The sequence below is a fragment of the Sceloporus undulatus genome, chromosome 2 (genome assembly GCF_019175285.1).
Source record: "Sceloporus undulatus isolate JIND9_A2432 ecotype Alabama chromosome 2, SceUnd_v1.1, whole genome shotgun sequence".
Lineage (NCBI taxonomy): Eukaryota > Metazoa > Chordata > Lepidosauria > Squamata > Phrynosomatidae > Sceloporus > Sceloporus undulatus.
Genome location: NC_056523.1, coordinates 227,395,404 through 227,408,482, shown reverse-complemented (window position 1 = coordinate 227,408,482; position 13,079 = coordinate 227,395,404). Strand labels below are relative to the sequence as shown.

The following is a 13,079-nucleotide window of genomic DNA, read 5'->3' as shown; positions in this document are numbered from 1 at the left end:
CTTACTGAACCCAGTGTTTCTAAACAAATCTACTATGATGGAATAAAAAAAAATCTGTCTCTCCAGATGTAAAACAATTGGCCTGGAATCCGTGTCCAGTTTTGGGCCCGACAGTTCAAGATTGAGAAGCGGAGCGTGTCCAAAGAGGGTGACAAAACGTGAGGGCCTAGAACATAATGCCCCTGAGAAGAGACAGGGAGTGGGTTTTTAGCCTGGAGAAGAGAAGGTTAGAGGTTATATATACCTGTTTAATATTTGAAGGGTGTCATATGAGGAGGGGCAAGTTTGTTTCTGCTGCTCCAGAGAACAGGACCCAGACAATGGATGCAAGCTCCAGGAAAAGAGATTCCACCTCAACATTAGGAGGAACTTCATGACAGTAAGGCTGTTCGACAGTGGAGTCTCCTCCTTGAGAGAATTAAGCAGAGCTGGATGGCCATCTGTCAATGGGGATGGTTTGATTGAGAGTTCCTGCATGGGGAATGGAGCTGGACTGGAGGGCCCTTGCGGTTTCTTCCATCTCGTGATTCTGCTTTTGTCTTCTTTTCTCTTGTGTGGAATAGAGATTTATATCCATGTTACATTTGAGAAGGGTCTGGCTGGGCCAGCTCATAAAAATACCTTTAGCAGCCCCAACTTTTACCTTTAACACACGTGGCATGAAACATTCTAGTCTACGAAAGCTTCTGCTACAATCTTTTCACATCTGAAGTCAAAGGCTTTCTGGCCAGCATCCAATTTTTTGTGGGGGTTTTTTTGGGCTATGAGGCATGTTCTGGAAGAATTTATTCCTGACATCTGGAACAAACTCTTCTAGAACATGGCTTCGTAGCCGAAACCCACAAAAAACTGTGATCTTTGTTACAATTAGTCCAAATGCGCTACAAGACCTCTGCATAAGAACCCTGTGCAGGTCACACTCATAGAACATTGAGTTGGAAGAGACTGCAAAGGCCATCCAGTCTAACTCCCTGCCATGCAGGAACTCCCAATCAAAGCATCCTGACAGATGGCACACAGCCTCTGCTTAAAGACCTCCAAGGAAGGAGACTCCACTATACTTCGAAGGAGGTGTGTTTCACTGTCGGACAGCCCTTACTCTCGAAGTTCCTCCTAATGTTGAGCTGGAATCTCTTTTCCTGAGCTTGCATCCATTGCTCTGGGCCTAGTCTCTGGAGCAGCAGCGCCTCCTCAGGGAAGGCAAACCCCCTCTGAAAACCTTGCCAAGAAAGACCAGGATAGGTGCCTTAATAAATAGAAAATGGCTTGAAGGCACAGCACCACAAGCATAGGCTGAACATTGGAGAATGGCTCTGGAGACCAGGTTTGATTCCCTGCTCGGCCATGGAGACCCACTAGGTGACCTTGGCAAGTCACACTCTCTCAGCCTCCTCTGAACAAACCTTGCCAAGAATACCTATAACAGATCATGAATCAAAGGATTGAAGGCACAACAAGATAGTTTGAATATGGACAGTGACCTGCAGGGGAGGGCTGGCTTCACAGGTGCCATGTGAACCCACAAGTCACACTCTCTCACCCTTGGGGAAACAACCCCTTCTGAAGGACCTTGCCATGACGACTTGGCCTTTGGGTGACCCTGAGTCGGAAAGCCCTTGAAGCCACACCACGCCTTTCCCTCCGTTGCTGAAACCAAACTGGAGAATCAATACACCTGACGCCACTTTCAATGCTATGGCATTATGGGGGCTGTAGTTTGCTTTGGCAGCAAGAGCCTCTGGCAGAGGAGGCTCACGAACTACAAATCCCAGAATCACAGTGGTGTCGAAGTGGATTATTCTGCAGTGTGGATATGAGCCTATATGCCTCCCTCCTTTCCTGCTTGGCAGCCCAGGGAGTCTCCCATACATCCAGGCTCTGCAGGGACCTCTCTCCTCGGTTTCCTGGGTTGGGCCCAAGGAACAGAGGGGTCCAGCGGGGCTGTCAGGCGAGGCCCAGGGAGGAAGAGGCACCCTCAGGCCCTGGAGGGTCTCCTGCCGCAGACATAGCCGCCCGCTCCCTCTCCTCCTCCATCCGGGGCCCAGAGCACTTCACTCACCGGAGGCGTCTCGGCGTCCTGGGCAGCTGCAGCCCCGCAGCGGGGACCCTCCTCCTGCTCAGCCCCTCACGCGCCCTGGCTCGCCCACATATCCAAAGCAGCCAATGAGCGGCCACGACGAAACACAATCCTCCGCTCAATCAGTCAGTTCCTCCCATGTTTTTTTCTGTTGTTATTGTCAGCTGCCCGCAACTCAATGGCCAGACTGTGAGCATGAGAGTCCTGCCTCCAGGATATCCCTCAGCTTCCCTGGTCAAGTCCTTTAGGCTCAGGCCCATGGTCTCCCTGACTGAGTCCATCTATCTCAATGGTTCCCAACCTGTGGGTCGGGACCCCTTTGGGGGTCGAATGACCCTTTTGTGGGGGTCGCCTAAGACCATTGGAAAACACCTATTTAATTACAGTTATGAAGTAGCAATGGAAATAATTTCATGGGTTTGGGTCACCACAACATGAGGAGCTGTATTAAAGGGTCCCGGCATTAGGAAGGTTGGGAACCACTGATCTATCTGGTCTGCAGTCTCTCTTTCTGCTGCCCTCTACCTTCCCCAGTATCATGGTCTTTTCTAATGAGTCTTGTATTCTCATGATGTGGCTGAAGTACGACAGCCTTGGCTTAATCATCTTGGCTTCCAAAGAGAGGTCTCGTTTCATCTGCTCAAGGATGCATTCATTTGTCTTTTTGGCCATCCATAGGATCCTCAGTACTCTTCTCCAGCATCCCATCACAAAGGAGTTGATGTTCTTTCTGTCGACTTTCTTCACTATCCAGCTCTCTCAGCCATACATGTTGATGGGGAATACAGTGGCTTGGACGATTCAAACTTTAGTGCTTGTTTGTATGTCTTTGAGGGATGTGGTGGCTTAGTGGTTAAAATTGGAAGATCGGGAAATTGGCAGTTTTTGGCCCAAGAGCCATGTGATGGAGTGAACTCCCGTCACTAGTCCCAGCTTCTGCCAACCTACCAGTTTGAAAGCATGTAAACGTGCCAATAAATAAATAGGTACCACTTTGGTGGGAAGGTAAACAGCGTTTGGTGTTGTCATGCTGGCTACATGACCACCAGAATCGTCTTTGGGCAATGCTGGCTTTTCAGCTTAGTAATGGAGATGAGCACCATTCCTACAGTCAGTTATGACTAGACATTCATGTCAAGGGACTACCTTTACCTTTAACCTTCACCTTGTATATCTTTAGGGTCTTCTCTAGCTCTTTCATGACTTCCCTTCCCAGTCCTAGTCTTCTGGATTCTTGACTGTAGTCCCTATTTTGATCTGCATTTGACCCATGGTCCTTGTATCTTGTGTACTTACTTGTGGAGAGTTGAAACCTAGTGTCCACATGTATAGAGAAGGCAGTTTTGCATAAATCATTGAGTAGGTATGTATAGTTGTCTTTTCCAGGTGAACAAATGAAAAGGAAAAGAAAAGAAAGCCCTTCCTTGCACAGCATTCTTGTATGTCCATTAGAGCAGCTCAGCACTTTTGCCTCACTTAATCTTCTGTTTTACACATTTCGTATGAACTGGAGAAGATCCAAATGCCTCTTAAAGGATGTGTTTATTTTCAGAGAGATGGCATTTGTAGTGGCTGAGTTTGTGCTCCGGTGTAGTTTAGTTGGTGGGATGTCCCACTTAACTCAGTGGTAGTTAGTTCTGAATAAAGTGGTAAGACTGAGTTGTTCCTTCTGGGTTATTTCTCTGCTATGAATTCACTGAGGACTAAATCAGATGTCTGCATGCTTTTAGAGATGCTTGGAGGGGATTATAATGTCAGGTTGGGGAATTAACACAGGATAGGAGCAGAATCTTTCCCCTTTCTCCCTTTTATGCACACCTACTTGAGAATAACTGGATTTGAAATGAATGAGAGAAGATAAGTGGAAACTTAATCCAGATATGATATAAGTTTTGGTGGTCTGGGAAATTAGCAGTTCTGGCTGCTGGCAACATGTGAGTCCTAGCTGCTTCTGAAGGATCAGGTTGGTAGTTTGGATCGGATCCTTGAAGGATCAAAGACCCAGCGCTATCCAGTAAGAATAATGACAAGGAATGCCTTTATGAGCTAAGGATGATAGGGCCTATTTGGACTCCAATAATTGAAACCCATTCCATGGTTATTTAAGGGGAGGATGTGTTTTACTTTTTTGGACAGGTGCCTTCTGATGTAAAAAAGAAGCCCACTCATTGCTTTATACATCAATGGTCAGATTTATAAACAGTTAGATTTCTTTCAGCAATTTAAGCTTTCAAAGTAGGAGTAGACAACTATGGAAGACTGGGAGGGGAAAGATTTAACATTAGATGGTATTTTAACCTCTTTTTTTAATTATTTTTACATTTTAGTATGAAGAAAAACCATGTCCAATAAGTAGAAAAAGCTACGAATTCAAATGGCTTATGAGGTTTTATTTTTGGAGGTTCTTTCAGAATTGACAATAGGATGAAAACTGACCTAAAATCCGTATCAGCCATACTCCAAATTTAAAGCAGGCTCCTCAGTATTTTAGATCTGGAAGCAAAATAGTCCCAACTAGCTGAAACTGGGTACCTGTTTTCTATTTGGTATGAACAAGACACACCACATCAGAACAAGACCTGTAGATAATCTTGCCAGGCAGGGCAGATCCTGAATGCAGGATCCAGGCAGGAATAAAAGTCCAATAATGGCACTCCAGTACAATCAAAGATCAGATGGGGCAATCCAAAGTCAATGTGTCCAAAACACCTGGAACCATGAATCACGAGCTACGGAATAACTAGGTGCTGTTCTTGCCCAAAATGAAGGCTTTTAAGCCTGAACTCCCAAGACACTCAACTTGTCTGTGCTGATTATATTAAGATGGAAGTTCTCTTCATAGGGCTCCTCAAGATTCTGTCCTTCCAGATGAGTAAGAGATCATGTTTTTTCATGCCGTGTGTTCAACAGCCAACACTCGTACTGAGAAGTTGTCTTTGACTCATCTGTTAAGATGAAGGCATGCTTATGAAATTTGCAGATGACACCAAATTAGGGGTAGTAGTTAGTATCCCAGAGGAGAGGATCAGAATTCAAAATGTCCTTAATAGATTAGAAAGCTGGGCCAAAAGCTAACAAAATGAATTTCAGCCAGGAGAAATGTAAGGTATAACACTTACGCAGAAATAATAAAATGCACAGATATAGGATGGGGGACACCTGGCTGAATGAAACTACGTGTGAAAGGGATCTAGGATCCTAGTAGACCACAAATTGAATGTGAGTCAACAGTGTGATGTGGCAGCTAAAAAGGCCAATATTACTCTAGGCTGCACCAATAGATGTATAGTATCTAGATCAAGGGAAGTAATAGTGCCACTCTATTCTGCTTAGGTCAGGCCTCACCTGGAATACTGTGTCCATTCTAGGCACCACAATTCAAGAAGGATGTTGAGAAGCTGGAGCATCTCCAGAGGAGGGCAACTAAAATGGTGAAGGGTCTGGTAATAATGAAGCCCTATGAAGAGAGACTTATAGAGCTGGATATGTTTAGCCTGGAGAAGAGATGGTTAAGAAGTCATCTGATAGCCCTGTTTAAATATTTGAAGGGGTGTCATATAGAGGATGGAGCAAGCTTGTTTTTTTGCTGTTCTAGAGAACAGGACCCAGAGCAATAGATGCAAACTACAGGAAAAGAGATTCCACGTCAACACTAGGAAGAACTTCCTGACAGTAAGAGCTGTTTGACAGAGGAACACACTACCTAGCAATGTGTTGGAGTCTCGTTCATTGGAGGTTTTTTAACAGACGCTGGACGGGGATGTTTTGATTGTAAGTTCCTGCATGGTAGGGGTTGGATTGGATGGACCTAAAGTCAATTGGAGTGGCATGTTCCTCTGTGCTATTTGGCACAGTAAGGTTTTATTCTTCAGAGGTGAATCCTTCCAACAAGTGGCATGGTACACTTCTGTAAACATAGTGTCCACTCTGGATGTTTCTGCTGAATATCTGTCAAACAAAAAGAATACCTATTGACAGATACTGAGATGAATTCTGACAAACTGGCTCCCATTGATGTAGTAAACATGTGCCTCAGCTGTGCTACTTTAGACTGCAGGTGGGTGATCAGGGAGGGAAATGCTTTATGGTCTACATATAAAACTAGTGTAGTTGAGAAGGGCTAAGGTGAAATCAGTAATGTGAGTATTAGCCTGCATTCTGAAGTGGTACAGCTGAGGCCTAGCTTTTATTAGAGTATTGGACGGGACTCCTTGTTGTTTGCCTTAAAGTTATTTCTTACTTTTGGCCACCGTAATGTAAACTTGTTGCAGAGCTTTCTTGCCAAGATTTGACCAGAGGCTTCCTCTGAGGCTGATAGTATGACTTGCCTGAAGTCACCCTGTGGGCTTCCATGGCTGAGCAGGGCTTCAAACCTGGTTTCCTAGAGTCCTAGTCCTCAGACTGTTACATCAGGGGACCCCTGTTCCCACAGGTAGAATCTGCTGCAAGAGGCAGGAATATTACCCCAAGTGTGGAATACACATTTCGTATGCAACAAAACTTGGATAGCTCAAGATAATTTGCAGTCATGAAACAATAATGATGGCCCTCAAGATGAAACCCAACATTAATAACAATTTAATGTTGTGAAATAAAAGAAATATTTCAGCACACCTGAAATATTGGTATGTAAGGGAATAGATGCTGCTGCTGTTGTTTTTGTGTGCCTTCAAGTCATTTCTGACTTACAACGACCCTATGACAACCCTATCATGGGGTTTTGGGGCAAGATTTATTCAGATGAGGCTTGCGTTTGCCTTCCTGTGAGGCTGAGAGCATGTGATTCGCCCAAGGTCACCCAGTGGGTATCATGGCCAAGCAGGGAATTGAACCCTAATCTCCAGAGTGGACACTTCACTTCCCCCAGTTTCCAATTCATTAAAAATATTGTGTTTAATTGCTCAAATGACACTAACTCCTTGACTGAGGTTCCAAGAAATGGAAAAATTTGACCTATCTTATTTAGAAGTGTGGTTTGAAAAACAACACATAGGCCTGTTACAGACTGCCAAAATAAAGCTGCTTCGGGTCTCTTTGGAGGTATGCTATTTAAATGATGCATGGGTCCTAAGAGTCCGGAGGTCTTGCCAAAGCCACACTCCATTTCTAAGCACTGGAGGGCAGCTTTGGTGCAGCTTCCGGATTCTTAGGATGCATGCATCATTTAAACAGCGTACCCCCAAAGAGACCCGAAGCAGCTTTATTTTGGCAGTCTGTAACAGGCCATAGAAGAATCTGGAATGCTAATGCAGGCTTGTAGACAGCCATTCAGCAGAGCAAAAATAGTGTTTTGGCAAGGAGGCATCAAGTAACTTTTGTTAATGTATTTACTAGGTTGGCTCGACTGGTGCAGAAAAACATAAGAAGCCACCAGGGGTTTAGCTTTGAAGAAGGGAAAGTGCTTGAAGTCTAGGTTTTCAAAGTCCACTACAGTGTTTGGTGCTTCTAGAATTGTTACCAAATTTTCTGTGGGTTTGTTTTGTTGTTGTTGTTGTTGTTGTTGTTTTAAGATATTTCTGTCTCAAGCTATGCCAGAGATGACAGAGAAGGCTCCTCTTAAGAAGCAGCACCGGTAAGTGTCACGATTGGAATGGCTACTGGGGCTGGTGTGGGGGGAGACAAAAGGTCACTGTAGGCTGGGGTGGGACTCACAAGACCCTCCAGAAGTTGTTGGAAAGCAGTTCTCAAGTAGAACAGGCAGGCAGTAGTTGCAAAACCAAAGGCACAAGCAAGAAACAAAAACATAAATACACTTAGCTGCAACAGAGATTAATAAGCAGTGGTGTTATTAAGGTATTAATATTAGTATGCTTTACAAAGCAGCTCTATTTCACCTGTGTCAAATTAAAAATAGAACACCAACTAGCACTGATACAAACCCTTGTGATAAATATATTCATGCTATTGTAGGTGAGTGTAACAAGTAAAATAACTAACATGTACAAAAAAATTGCACACATTTATAATTTTAAAAAAGCAACTAGATCCTGAACAACTTGGAATGAAAATGATGATAGTATTCAAAAAGGATAAATTTAAAAAGGGTGTTGACAAGCTAGAGCGTTTCCAGAAGAAGGCGATCAAAGTGGTGAAATGTCTGGAAACCATGCCTTATGAGGACAGACTTAGGGAGCTGGGTATATTTAGCCTGGAGAAGAGAAGGGTAAGAGGACATATGATAACCCTGTTTAAATATTCGAAGGGATGTCATATTGAGGAGGGAGCAAGCTTGTTTTCTGCTGCTCCAGAGAATAGGACCCAGAGCAATGGGTCCAAACTACAGGAAAGGAGATTCCATCTTAACTTTCAGAAAAACTTCCTGATACACACTCCCTTGGAGAATGGTGGAGTTTCCTTCTTTGGAGGTCTTTAAACAGAGGCTGCATGGCCATCTTTGGGTGCTTTGACTGTGTATTCCTGCATGGCAAAATGGGATTGGACTGGATAGCCCTTGGGGTCTCTTCCAACTGTATGATTCTATGACAGTAACACAAAGAGCAATAGTGAAAACAGTACAAATGTGATCGCAAAATAGACATTAAATATAGGACGTTTACACCATGAATGAGAAGTGGAGATTGATTTCAAAATGAGCAGTAAACAGAAAAGAATCAGAAAGCCTGAAGGAGAAATTGGCAGTGGGCAAGACAGGATTTCTAGATATCCTTCTATTTAAATAACAATTCTTCTTATGGCGAAGCTTCTTTAATGAACAACTATCTTAGCAATGTTTGGCATACCCAGGATATAAAGAGAATCAAATGTCTTTCCTTAAGAGTTTTCAGACTGCTGAAATGCTGATATCCATGGCTTCTGAATTAACTGGTAGGTTTTGAGAGAGACTTCAGCTGTTCACTAAAGAAGTTTTCACTGAAGAAGGAACTATAACTGTGCTGATATTGCCTTTTGCTTTTTATTATTAGTTTAGTAACAAAGTAGATGTGTTCCTGAGCATTGCTTCTTTAACAGAAAATTTGGTACCAGAGATAGAAATAATATGGAAAGAATAGAGATGGGTTCCTACACCACAAAAAGAAAGAAAAAGAAATAACATGGAAAGAATAGAGATGGGTTCCTACACCACAAAAAGAAAGGAAAAAAAGAGCACTTCGACATGTCTCAGCAAACTTTTTCTTCAAAGCTAACTATATGCACATGTGAAATGAAACAACTCGGTGAGGGAAGCCTACAATAAGTAAGCAAAAACTTATTGAAGCTAAAATAGACCGCATCGTGGTTTCTTCCAAAATGCATCCTGGAATGACATTTTCTTTTATCAGCCTCCATCTTTTTTACGATTCCATATTGGTGACCAGACTTACAGACCTGCACTTGTTTAAAACTAGCTGGGGATAGCTGGTGAGGCTGATGTATCTTTTCTCTCCCTCTCTGTCTTTTTTGGTATTGGTTCATGGTCAGTAAGGGATCCTGGAGGCAGTTGCTGTTTAGCTTGCCTGTTGTAGGCAGGCACATATAAACTGTAGTGAGATCTGCTGTAGCAGAATCCCATTATTTCCCACAACAAACTTTTATTGCATTGTTTACTGCAGGCATGCTCAAGCAACCCAATATTGACAGTCCATTTCTCCTACCCTCTATCCCCATCTTTCCTTAAAGGAAAAAGAAAACCCAAACCATTCCAGCTAGCTAGGAGAAAAGGAAGAAATAGGAGAGTGGAGACGGCATCAAAAGACTTATGTGAAAAGGAAATTCTTTGTCAGATGCTTTGTTAACTGAGCTATACCTGTACTTTGGTATTAGATAAGAATGATTAAAAAGAATCCCATTTGGTGTCTGCTAGCATTTATTTTATTATTTCTTGAAAATGAAACCTGTTATATCCCTTACTACCTTGGTAACTTTTTATGCATAGCATTTGCCCTATCCTATTATATAGTTTTATTTTTTTACAGCTTACAGTTGAATGTGGTAGAATAGAAGATTTCTGCATTTTATGAGAGTTTAATACCAAAATTGCAGCTAAAGTGGTCAGTCAGTCCTGTCCCTCTATGAACAATGCTGCAGAGGAAGACATCTTGGCCCCATACAGACAGGCCAAAATAAAGCTGCTTCAAGTCACTTTGGAGGTATGCTGTTTAAATGATGCATACGTCCTAAGAGTCCGGAAGCCACACCAAAGTCACAATCCAGTCCTAAGGACTGGAGCGCAGCTTTGGTGCAGCTTCTGGACTCTTGGGACACGTGCATCATTGAAACCCCATACCTCCAAAGTGACCCGAAGCAGCTTTATTTTGACCTGTCTGTATGGGGCCCGTATATCTTCAGCACTGAATATCATGATGACCATTAGTATGCCAATGGTTCTGCAAGCACATGTGGCAGTAATCTATATTTTCATAGATTAAAGAAAACATCTTAGAAAACAATACACAATTCTTCTTCATGTTATCGTTTCTTGTTTTGTTTTTTTAATACAGAAAGAAAAACCGTGAAACTCACAATGCAGGTAAGAGGTTGAGTCTCAATGTTGGTTTGTTTGGTTTTTATAAAGCATGCAGAAACAAATGCCTTGTTTTGCAGCCAGAAGAGAAATGTCTCATTGTAGCTGAGTGTGTTGCCAATGTTCTGTGTTTTGTTTTTGTTTTTTTCTAGTGGAAAGGCATAGAAAGAAAAAGATCAACGCTGGAATAAATCGAATTGGTGAGCTAATTCCATGTTCCCCAGCACTGAAACAGGCAAGTGCCCCTTGGCAACAGCTATCTGAATGTGCATGGAAATTCTCTTTGGAGTTAGTTCATACAGTACAATAGTATAGTTTGGGTGATCAAAATCTCAGTTTAATACAAGTTATACATGAGATTCAGGCACTACACAGCCGCTTTGCTTCCCATGTCAACTCTGGTATTGTAGATAGTGGCCTGCAGACAAGCCAGGATATAGCCAGCTTGTTCTGGCTTGCTTGGAACTAATAACTCTTTCTTGGCTTGGGCATATTGGGGGTCTTTGTTTAGCTGTAGTTCCTGGTTTGTTTAATTGTTCATGCAAGGAGAGAAGCTAAGTGTCTCTGTGAGTGCCTGTTGGTCTTCATTAAACCAAAATTATGGTCATCCAAATCTGATCAATATCCCTATTGCCTTTTGGTTTCCCTGGATATTTAATGTGAAAAATTATCAGGACTCTGGCTTCCTTGATTGAATCTATCCATCTGGAATGCAGTCTTCTTCCTACTACCTTCTAACTTACCAAGCATTATTATCCTTTCTAGTGAATCCTGTCTTCTCATGGTATGTCCAAATTACAGTAGTCCCAGTTTAGTCATCTTGGCTTCTAGGGAGAGTTTAGGCTCTAGGACTTATTATTTGTCTTTTTAGCAGTTCATGGTATCCATAGAACTTCCCAGAACCACATTTCAAATTAGTTGATTCTCTTCTTAACAGCTTTCACATCCTTACATAAAATTCAGTAATACCATGGCATTAGTATGCAGTGCTGTATCTTTACACTTAAGGATCTTGTCTATTTCCTTCATTGCTACCTTTCTGAATCCTAGTTTTCTGATTTCTTGATTGAAGACTCTATTATGATTGCTGACACAGCCAAGGTGTAGGGAATCTTTGACTATTTCAGTATCTTCATTGTCTGCGTTAAGTTATGTCAGTCATTTGTAGTCTTACAGTAATTTTTATTTTCTTAATGTTCAATTGTAAATTTGCCTTTGCAATTCCTTGACTTTCTTCAGTAATAGTTCCAAGTCTTTGCTATTTTCTGGAAGTAGTATGGTGACATCTATATACGTTAAGTTGTCGACATTCTTCCCTCCAATTTTCATGCCTCTTTCCTCAGAATCTAACCCAGTTTTACTTATGATATGTTTAGGGTACAAGCTAAACAGATAGGGTAATAAAATGCAGCCTTGCCTGACTCCTTGCCAGTTGGAAAACATTCTGTGTCTTCAGAGTCTGTCCTCTTGTTCTAAGTACAGGTTACACATCAAGAGAAACTATCAAAAGTTGTGGCATGACCATTTATTTAAGAGCAATCCCTAGTTTTTCCAGCAATGGGGTGAAGGTATCCTGAAGAAGCGGGTTGGCATTCTATGACTCGCTCTGATGCAAACAGGACATTATATTTTAATTTGAAGAAGCCACCACTAGATGGAACCAACCTCCCTTGGTAGCTTCAGTTTATTTTGCGCCTCAGTTCTGAGCAGTCGCACACCTCTCGGTTCTGCCTTTCTATCTGCCTTCTCTACCTTTTTTAAAAAACCTCCTTTTCCTTCATCCTCTGTCCTCCTTTCCTGCACTGCCCTTTCTCTCTCTCCTTGCTACCCCAGTCCAGTGCTGCCAGGAGACCAGGACCATGTCAGAGGCGGGGGACCTCGAGGACAGCCGCAGTATGTCTGGGGATTCGGCGGTCTCTTTGCGGGACCAACCTAGACGCCCCATGCCCTCCAAAGTCGGAGGAGAGCTTCTTGGCTCCAGGGCTTCAGGGGCCAGGTCGGAGGAGGGAGAACCCTTGTCTCCGCACCTCTCCCAGCCCCATCGCAGATCCAGTTCCCAGGATCGGGTCCTGACCGCGACAGACACCCTCATCGACCCAGGAGTGGGTAAGCCCCCCGCTGCCCAAGTCCCAGACCTGCAGCCGCTGCCTCCGAAGCTATCTACCCTGATAGCCTCCTTAATCTCCCTACAAGCCGCGGCATTAGTGGGACAACAGCCCAATTCCACCGCCATTTCCCTACTCGCGGGGAGGGCAAGAAACTCTTCAGGCCTCCCTAATTCAGACCAGACCATAGCCTCCCCCCACTCCAATGGCCAGGATGCCCAATCCAGACCAAAGGCCTTATCCCCCCACTCCTCCTTGGAGTCCATTCCCCCCTCCAAAAGGGGCAAGTTCATTCCCAAAAAGCCCGCCATTAGGCCCCTCTCCAAAAAAGGTGCCAAAACTCCTCTGGAATCCTCATCCAGCCAGGGCCAGACAAAATTAAAGAGACCAACTCCCTCTGCTAGCCGGCCCTCAAAGCCTAAAAAGGCAAAGCCTA

The 13,079-nt window shown here is 43.4% G+C and overlaps 2 protein-coding genes across 7 annotated transcripts in view; both read left to right on the top strand.

Annotated features, from left to right (window-relative positions):
- NAA50 (N-alpha-acetyltransferase 50, NatE catalytic subunit) overlaps positions 1-13,079 on the top strand; it is a 293,674-nt gene that overhangs the window by 48,512 nt on the left and 232,083 nt on the right. The window lies entirely within an intron of this gene.
- The window catches only part of USF3 (upstream transcription factor family member 3), a 34,212-nt gene continuing 26,810 nt past the window's right edge, over positions 5,678-13,079 (top strand). For 2 of the 4 annotated variants that reach the window (XM_042448366.1, XM_042448365.1), the window contains exons 1-3: positions 7,268-7,649; positions 10,516-10,544; positions 10,691-10,773. In XM_042448366.1, the coding sequence (XP_042304300.1) occupies positions 7,606-7,649; positions 10,516-10,544; positions 10,691-10,773 (156 nt within the window). In that variant the 5' untranslated portion in view covers positions 7,268-7,605. Of the gene's footprint in view, positions 5,849-7,267; positions 7,650-10,515; positions 10,545-10,690; positions 10,774-13,079 lie in introns of those variants that run through there. The other 2 variants (XM_042448361.1, XM_042448363.1) reach the window with 2 other exon arrangements.